Source organism: Microtus ochrogaster, unplaced genomic scaffold (assembly GCF_000317375.1).
Source record: "Microtus ochrogaster isolate Prairie Vole_2 unplaced genomic scaffold, MicOch1.0 UNK51, whole genome shotgun sequence".
Classification (NCBI taxonomy): Eukaryota; Metazoa; Chordata; class Mammalia; order Rodentia; family Cricetidae; genus Microtus; species Microtus ochrogaster.
Window position 1 is genome coordinate 42,314 of NW_004949149.1, and position 9,856 is coordinate 52,169.

General features: G+C 46.8%; 1 protein-coding gene across 3 annotated transcripts in view; it reads right to left on the reverse strand.

Moving 5' to 3' along the window:
* The window catches only part of Gab1 (GRB2 associated binding protein 1), a 119,667-nt gene that overhangs the window by 22,943 nt on the left and 86,868 nt on the right, over window positions 1-9,856 (reverse strand). For all 3 annotated transcript variants that reach the window (XM_005369540.3, XM_005369539.3, XM_026777257.1), the window contains exons 3-4: window positions 7,194-7,422; window positions 2,414-3,015 (exon numbers count right to left, since the gene is read on the reverse strand). In XM_005369540.3, the coding sequence (XP_005369597.1) occupies window positions 2,414-3,015; window positions 7,194-7,422 (831 nt within the window). The remainder of the gene's footprint in view (window positions 1-2,413; window positions 3,016-7,193; window positions 7,423-9,856) is intronic.

A 9,856-nucleotide genomic window follows, 5' to 3' on the forward strand; every position in this document is an offset into this window, starting at 1 on the left:
AAAACCAAAAAAAAAAAAAACCCAAAAAACAAACAAACAAACAAACAAACCAACAACAAGAACAAAAGACCTAGCCCAGCAGTTCTCAACCTGGGGTGGGGCGGGTCTCCATCGATCCCTTTAAGGGGGTCTGCTAAGACCATTGGAAAACACGGATACTTGTATTATGATCCGTAACAGTAGCAAGATTACAATTATGAAGTAGCATTGAAGATAATTTTATGCTTGCCGTGTTGTGTGGGGGGGCGGTATCACGCAACATGAGAAACTGTATTAAATGATAGCAACATTAGGAAGGTGGAGGGCCACTCACCTAGTCAATAAACGGGCTAATTAAAGGAAGATTCAATACACAAAGAATGGGATACAAATGGCCATTAACACACAAAAACCTGTTTAGCCTCACTAGCTGTCAGAGAAATATAAATTAAAACTACACTGAGATTCCTCCTTACCCCAGTCAGAATGCTGGTCACTAAACAAAAACAAACAAAAAGCAACTAACAAGTGCTGGCAAGGATGAGGACAAAAGAGGGCTTTAAAATGTTGCTGGCGGGAACTTAACCAGAGCAGCTACTGTGGAAGCCAGTATGGAAGTTTCCGAAGAACAGAAGTCAGTCAAACTACAGGTACTGTGTGCGCAGCTACACCACTCCTGAGTGTTCAGGGTAATGCATCTGAGACCTGCACATCAGAGTGTTCCCTGCAGCAGCCCTGCTCACAACAGCCAGGCTAATAAGCATCCACCAGCAGGGGAATGGACAGGAAAGTGTGATACACACACACACACACACACACACACACACACACACACACACACACACACACACACGGCACTCCAGCCATGAAGAAGTTGGCTCAGCGAATAAAGCCTGAGGACCTGAGTTATTCTCTTGGACCTCCATGGCAGAAGGAGAGAAGTGGCTCCTGAATGTTGTCCTCTGCCCTCCTACACATCATAAATGAATAAATAAAGGCAACCCCCCCACCAAAAAACCTGAATGAACATGTAAGAACATGGATGCAAGTTGAGATAATTATATTAGAGAAATTATACAAATCTCATAAAAACAAATGTGTTTTATGGTCACTAGATTTTATATTAACATACAAAATTGTACGTAACATGAAAGCAGAAACAAAACTCTCTAGGAGATCAAGGGAAACAACAGGAACAGGGAGAAGGGAAGAAAGAAAGGACATGAGGACAATATGCTCAACACACGGCATTCAACTGTACCAAAACTTAAGACTCCTGGAGAATAAGCCAGACATAGTCCCCACTCCCAAAGTCTCCAGTTTGTGTTCACAAGCTCTACAAGATGGAATAAGACAAGCACCCCACAGTCGGTTAGCAAAGATGGACAGGGAGGACACTCAGTGCTCTAAAGATTGAAAAGCAGGAAGAGCATAATGGAAAACCCAAGAGATCTGACACAGAAGGGGCCATGTGATGGAGGAAGGTCATTGGCTAATAAAGAAACTGCCTTGGCCCATTTTATTGGTTAGAACATAGGTGGGTGGAGTAAACAGAACAGAATGCTGGGAGGAAGAGGAAGTGAGCTCAGAGACGCCATGCTCCCCTCTCCCGGGCAGATGCGATAGCTCTGCTCTCTGAGGCACACACGATGAAGCTCCGAACCAGGATGGACATAGGCTGAATCTTTCCCGGTAAGACCGGTGCTACACAGTTTATTGACCGGGATATCAGAATTAGCCAGTAAGGGCTAGAGCTAATGGGCCAAGCAGTGTTTAAAAGAATACAATTTGTATGTTGTTATTTCGGGTAAAGCTAGCCGGTGGCGGGAACTGGGTGGCGGAATGCAACCCGCAGCTCCTACTACAAAAGCCATGATGGCACATGGTCACAGGCAAGAACATAGCCCACTTCTGCAGAAGTCCCAGAAGGTAGGAGGCATATGGCCATACATTTCCAGGCATTAGATGATCCAGGTCTTTTCTAACTGAGCAGGCAGGCAGGCAGACAGACAGACAGACATACTCTTCGGGGATGTACTGACTCTGACATCATGGCTATATGTATGGGGGCCAGGGCTACAGAAGAAGAGAGATAAATACCCTTTAACACCACACTACACAGAAAGGAGCAATTACCGAGGAAAATGGGTTTTCCTGCATGTACATGTATGTGTCTGAATGAATGTGGTATATGTGCACATGTGCATGTGGGTTCATTTGCCTGTGTGCCTTCCCAGTGAGTGGAGACGAGAGGGGATGTCAGGGGTCCTCCTGAACCACTCTCTTGCCAGGGTTACACACTTGAGTGGGCGTTGGGATCCGAGCTTAGGCCTCCATGCTTGAGCAGTAAAGGCTCTGACCTATTGAGCCATGTCTCTAGCCCCTCAGAAAACCAGGCTTGACCCCTAACAGAGGAGAACCTGCTGGAGCTGACCTTTCCGTAGCTTGTTCAAATCGACAGTGGAAATGGTATTACTCCGGGATGGCGGCACACCCGCTGCAGGAATACAGTAACTGCTGTCGGTGTCTGAAGCTGCGCGTGGGGCGCCACATGTTTCCACAGGAGACCGGTCGTGAGCTGGAAGTGGCTTTGGTGGTCGAGGTGGGGGGATATCAGGAATGGTGTCCAGCTTTGATGACTGTCCCAAGGTGCCTTCTGGAAATGTCCGTGGGATCTGGTAAGTGTTCCCAGGTGTGGGCGGAATGTCGTAACTGATAGATACGTGTCTCATCTGAGCTTCCACACTTGAAGCCCCAGACAGGGTATTAAAGACGTACAGCTCTCCGTCGGCTTCAGTGCTTGACGGAGACTCCTTTGGTAACACGTCATGGGAGTAACTTCTGGGCAGGTTATAGAGGCTGGAGTCTACAGAGACGGATGGAGCTCGGGATGGCGGGCAGTCATACAGCATCTGCTGCTGAAAAAAGCCGTTCATTCCGTGCTTGCTCTGGGAGGAAGCAGGGGTCTTATGGGAAGGGACGTTGTCATTGCAGTCTGTTTCGGAAGGGGTTGGCTTTGCAGAGTCAGCGTGGGTTCTGGATACAATTGGGAATGTCAAAAATAAAACAGTCAGGATAGACAGATTCGGTTTGGACATACCTACTATAGCTCAGCAAATAAAGTATGTTTTTTCTGTTAGACTGTTTGTTTTTTGTGGTCCATAAGATTCAGGAAGCATAAATGTTCTTTAGTTGCATATAACTATAAACCAACAAAACCACCACCACCAAACTGCCAGAAGCATTCTCAGTAATTCCCATCTTGTACTTGCCCATGCCCATTTGCACCAAGGAAACACACACACACACACACACACACACTCCTCAGCACTGATCTCCACAGAACTCCAAACAGACACAAGGAAAGCATTTTCTACCAAGAACATGCAAAAACAAACAAACATCCAGATTACAAAGTTCATCTATTGCTCTTTAATTTTGACAAACTGTTCTGCAAACCCAAAAACCAAGTGGGAACTGCAGAGGACTTCCAAGAGGACAACAGGCTTCTCTCTTTGGAGACACTCAGCCCATGCTATTAAAAGGAACGAAATACATGGTACGGGGTTAACTAACTCCTAACAATCAGAGGAAATCTCATTTGAGATAATCCTGCTTTGGATATATTTCCAGTACCTGCAAAAAAGATTAATTATTGTTATTTCTAAACTTATGGATGTGTGTATGTGCACACAGGCGGGTACCCGAGGAGGCCACAGAGGGATCAGCATCCAGGAGCCGGAGTCACAGGTGTCTGTGACCTGCCTAAGTAGGTGCTGGGAACAGAACTCGGGTCCTCTTCTAGAGCTGAACCCGCTCTTCAGCAGTGCGCCACCTCTACAGTTACACCTGGCTCTGTGTCACATCTGCCCTGGGTCCCCTCCCACTCTGGGGCAGAGACGTCACACTACACTAGACTACTTACCTTCTCTCTAGCTTTGTCCCGCAGGACCTTTGCTCAGAGGCTAGCACCTCCCTCAGTCTCTACTTAGAAATGGCCAAGAAAGCTGCGCACACTGCACCGGAAGCTTCTTTCTCACACCTTCACCTTCTCCAGGGAATGGGGACAGCTCTCATCTTCTCATCGAACTCCAAGTCCCCTATTTTCCAAGTCCTATCCTGTATGATATAATATCCATATCCTGCTCTCATGCCCCAGTGCAAACTGCATTTCCTTTACAAACTAGCTGTTCTTGGCTGTCGGGGACAAAAGTGACTCCACTCGGACTCTTTAGCTTCAGTATCCTCGAAGCTTGATTTCCTGCGACCCCTACCGCCAGTCAAGCCCTGAGTTTGAGTCCTCTCTCCCGCCCTCCCTCCCTCCCTCCCTCTTACCTGTCCCCTGCTCTGTTCCCACTCTACTCCAAGTTTAGACAAATCTCTGTGACGCCCTCAGCACAGAACCTTCCCCTTCCAATCTGCCCACTTGAGCTAACACCAATATTTTCAAAACATCGTCTTTACAGTATTCATTTAATTAGAGAAAATTGTATAGATTGCTAGAGGTTGTTTGACTCTAAGGCCAAAGACCAGCTCAGAGTATCAAGGCTCCCAGTAATATTTAACGTTATTTGTGTGTGTGTGTGTGTGTGTGTGTGTGTGTGTGAGAGAGAGAGAGAGAGAGAGAGAGAGAGAGAGAGAGAGAGAGAGAGAGAGAGTGAGTGAGTGTGAGTCAGGGGCTGTTGACAACTTCGCAGAGCCGGGTCCTTCCTTACATCTCCATATAGGTTCTGAGAATTGAACTCAAGATGTCCAGCTGTGTGCTAATTGAACTATCTTACTGACTGCCTTTTTTTTAAATCTTGAAAACAATGTTCAAACTATTCTTGTAGAATTCCTCAAGTGCCCATGCGAGCTGTGAAATATGTACCTCCTTCAGTCTGCATGTGGGGTCTCAAAGCGTGAAGAAAGCTTCTGGATCCCGCCAACCGACCTCTCGTGGTGGGAAAGAATACCTTCTGAGTTATTTCCAATACTACAATAGGATAGGGCACTGTATAGCTAGTATGGCGTAAAAAAAACCAGAGAAGGCTGGCAGGATGGCATGGTGGGTAGAGGCCTTTACCACCAAGCCTGAGATGGTCCCTGGAACCCACACAGTGGAGGAGAAAACCAACTCCTTTCTGATTTGTCTTCTGCTGTGCACACAAGCACGGTGGTATGGGTGACTGCACCACCACATACACACATAAATAAACAAACGTTAAAAGGCAACAACAAAACCCCCCAACCCAGACGGACATTTCAGCCTAAGAGCCCGGAGAGAGGCTTCCTGGAGGAACGTGTGTATCCGCTAAGTCCCAGTAGGTAGAAAGAGAGTGTGTGACCAGTACCACCTATGTCTGAATCTGTAAGTACTTCCCACTCCCACTCTCTGGCTTCTTCACAAGAAGAGCTCCCAGGGCGACTGCATCTCAGTGTCCTGTGGAATCAGTTTGTATCTTCACAGCATCTAACGTAATAGTGGGCATGGGTGGGCACTTCAGAAATGTTTGTCATTTAACTGTCACTCTGATAAAGTATCTTACACGCAGACATTTCTAGAACAGTTTCTCCTGGAGCAGTAAAGGTGTTCTGCCGGTGATTATTGAGAGCGCGGTCATAAGACGAAAACGCACTAATCACGGCCTCACTTGAGATCCGTTGGCTTCTTAGAAACAACAAACCACCGGAAAGTAATGGTGAGTCTCCGTAAGGCAAAGTCTCCGTTAGTGGCACAGGGACAAGTCACAAGTGTGTAGCCTTCAGTCTTCACAGCAAACAAGCAGAGTTGAGTTAGAACTGGGCACTAGTAACTACTGTTGGTTTGCACAGCTTTCTTGCTCTTACAGGTAAAATTCCATTACAACAAACAGACAGAACCATGTGCGGAATGTTCCCGCGCTCCTCCCGCTATCCCCGGGAAGGTTTCACAGAAGCTTTTTCGGGGGTGGTGGTGGGGTTGAGCTCTACATTCTTTTGGTTTGCTTGTTTGTTTGTTTTCAAGACAGGGTTTCTCGGTGTAGTCCTGGCTGTCCTGGAACTCATTCTGTAGACCAGGCTGGCCTCGAACTCAGAGATCCACCTGCCTCTGCCTCCCGAGTGCTGGGATTTAAGGCATCTGCCACTACACTCTACAGGTTCTACATAACAAGTATCCTCCCAAATACTATTCTAATCAACGATCACTTTCTTAACACTGAGAAAAGAAACGCTTTTGTTATAAAGACAATAGAGCTTGAACTCCTCAGCACGTGGGTTTATAAACATCCTGTGTGCGCTCTGCAGGTCACTGCCACTTTTGTCCTGTGAATCAAGGCACCAGCTGGCAGTGCTGTCACCGATGGTCACAGGCTATTAGGAGCAGACACTGGCCTGCTACTGATCTTCGTTTTCCTGTTGCTTCCTCAGGTAGTGAAATACTGTGCTCTGGCCTCCTCTGACGCTTTATGCCTTCTAACTCCCCATAAGCCAAAGATGACCAACTTAAAATATCTTTGGGATTATAGAATGGGGTATGTGTGCGGACGGGGTGATGACCCCTGTACCAAGCATTGGGGAAAGGCTTTCTGGACCCTCTGGGTCAGTCATACACTCCATAGGTTTCTACTTAAAAACCTGTAAAATCAAGGCTTGGGGGTCAGCACTGCTCTGTGTCTGGGGAGAAAGGTTTGAAAGGGTCACAGCTTTTAGTAGTCTATCTGATTTCACGAAACGTCATTGCCCCCCAGTCCACCTAGCCTCTAGGATTTGCCATATTGGGATTTTACCTGCGTGATTAGTTTCTCACACAGATCCAAAATTACAGCACACTCACTGCAATGGGATTGGTTTGCTTTCAGAATCTTCTAGCAGTAGGTACTCCTCTCCTTCTTCAGAAACAAAAGATGACCCTTGTCTGGTTTATAATCACATAAGAAATGGAGCAAGATCACCATTCACAAGTCAGTGACATCTGTCAAGCAAGTAACAAAAACTGCGAGACTCTTTCCAAAAGAGCCTTGTAGAAACACTGTGATCGGCCATGATGGCAGAAACGGTTTTATCAACAAGAGACCTCCCAGATAACGGAAATCATTAACAAACTTATAATACAAACCTGCAGTGTAAGCCTACTGAGATGGTTTCGTGTAAGCTAGGCTTTTAAATTCTATACACACACGTGTACATATGTGTACATGCATGCACCCACTCACACCCATTCACACACACACACGATGGCATGGATCATGTACCTGGTGGGTTCAGGCTTCTTGCTCTGACAGTTGATCAACAAGAGGTAGTCCTGGGGGTCATCCTGGAGGCCTAGAGTGTCTGGGTGTGGCGGGAGGCTGATAAGCTGGTAAGAAGGAGGTAGAGCTGCTGAGGAAGAGGCTTCCAGCTGGGTGGAGGCTGGTGCTGTACTCAGAGGGAAAGGTGAATCAGCTGGTGCTTGCGAGGAGCTGCCAAGGGGCTTCACGGGATCTGCAATAAAGTTCAATTTTCTTCAGTCTATCACAGTTTAAGGCTTTGCTGATGTTGTTAGACTAAACAGCTTTGAAGATAAACTCTTTTCATGCACGAAACCAGAATAAATGGTACGTGTTGGTTAAAACAAATACTACCCAAGGCCACAGGCAGCGGTGCACGTGTGCAATGCTAGCTATTCTGAAGGCTGATGTGGAAAACTTCTCACACTCAGGAGTTCCTCAGAACAAAGCAGCAAACACCACTTACATAGCCACATTTATGCGCTGTTTGATTCTTGTCAGAGATGTCTGAAGGATAACCTTCCCTTTATCCGGGGGCCCTAAAGAAGTCTCAGTTGGGGCTGAGGAGATGCTCAGTTAGTTGGGAAAGTGCCTGCCATGCAAGCAGGAGGCCTGAATTGAGATCCCCGAAACACACACGAAAAGCCAAGCAGCCCCCTAAAGCTCACTGGCCACCTAGTCTAACCCTCTTGAGCTTCGAGCAGAGTGAGAGACTTTGACTCAAATTGAAAGGAGATAGAGAAAGACATGATACCAACCTCTGGCATCCACATGCATGTGAACATGCATGTACACACGTCTACATCCCCTCCTCATGAGACCACGGTAATGGAACTCTGAACTATATTTAGTCTTGAAACTACTTACATTTAAAATAAAAATGTTCTATGATCTTAGCAGGACACATTTTTAATGCTAATTTAATTTACTGTGCACAGGTGTTTTGCTTGCACATATATCTGTGCACTGTAACTACACGCATGCTTGGTGCCCTTGGAGGGCACAAGAGGGCATTGGGTGCTCTGGAAGTGGAGTTACAGGTGGTCACGAGCTACCATGTAGATAGCAGTAATGGAACCTGTGGCCTCTGCAAGCACAGCCAGTACTCCAAACCACTGAGCCATCTCTCTCCAGTCAAGAGACAGGCATCTTGTTTGTTTTGTTTTGTGATTCCCCACCTCCCAGGCCGAGGAGAGGAAGTGTTTTCTAGGTCAAGCCAGTCTGACAAGGACAGCCTTGATGGCCACGGTGGACGCTCCTGGGTCTGCTCTCTAGGCTATACCCAGGGTGCTGCTCATTCTTTCCTTTCTACTTCTCCCGTGGCTTGGGGAAAAATCTGTCTAATTCAGAGGCTAGTGAAGATGAACTCTTCATCGTCGGCATCAGAGCCTCTGCCCTGGGCTCGCACCAAACCGGGCAGTTTGCAGAATTTTCAGGAAAAGACAGTCAGTGAGCAAAGAAGCAATTCACACATCCCTTAACCATGTTCCCAAATGATAAATGAAAATTGTGCAGAAGAATATGACTAGAAAATAAGTTGAGTAAGTTGTACGTCTAGAAATAAAACCCTCTGCAGTTTCTGACATGACAAAGTACAATTTTAAGGGCCCTGGCAGATGGCAAGGCCATCAACAGCCAAGGAAAAGGCAATACTCAGATGTGAATGAACGAACAGAAAAGAGAAGGCTGCCGGGCCATGGTGGCGCACGCCTTTAATCCCAGAACTCGGGAGGCAGAGGCAGGCGGATCTCTGTGAGTTCGAGACCAGCCTGGTCTACAGAGCTAGTTCCAGGACAGGCTCCAAAGCCACAGAGAAACCCTGTCTCGAAAAACAAAAAAACAAAACAAAACAAAAAGAAAAGAGAAGGCTGAGGGAAAGTCAGGCTTTAAAAAAGGAAATACGCAGCTGGGCGGTGGTGGCGCACGCCTTTAATCCCAGTGGCAAGCGGATTTCTGTGAGTTCGAGGCTAGCCTGGTCTACAAGAGCTAGTTCCAGGACAGGAACCAAAAGCTACAGAGAAACCTTGTCTCGAAAAATCCAAAAAAAAAAAAAAAAGGAAATACGCAAAACATGCTAAAGGGTTACTGCGCCATCAGCTCCGACTGAGCATAGTCATTTAACCTGACGACCTGAGTTCCACCTCCACGACTCCCTGGTGGAGAGAAGGGCACACTGTGCTCTGACTTCTGCTCTGTGACATGCGTGTTCATGTGTGCGTATGCGTGCACACACACAGATAAACACACACAAATAAATGATGTCAATTAAAATTTTTGAACTGTGCCTAAATCCTCTCTAACTTAAGATTTCCGCCAGAGTCAAACGGCCCCCAAAAGCCTGCTGTTGGACCTTACAGGCTGTGACGTCAGCCACTTCTGGGCCACAAACCCCACAGCCTAGACCACTCCACTCTCTGCCTTGTTTGGATTTCTGACCTTTTCCTCTCTCTAGGTATCTTCCTAAGAGCAAACAGTGGTTCAAAGTCTGCATGCCCTTGAGATTTCAGTCCGGTGCTCCAATGTGGGTCTCTGTCTCTGTCTCCTTTCATCGCTTGATGAAGGTTAATATCCAGGAGGATGCCTATATGTTTGTCTTTGGATTCACCTTCTTATTTAGCTTCTCTAGGAACATGAATTATAAGCTCAAT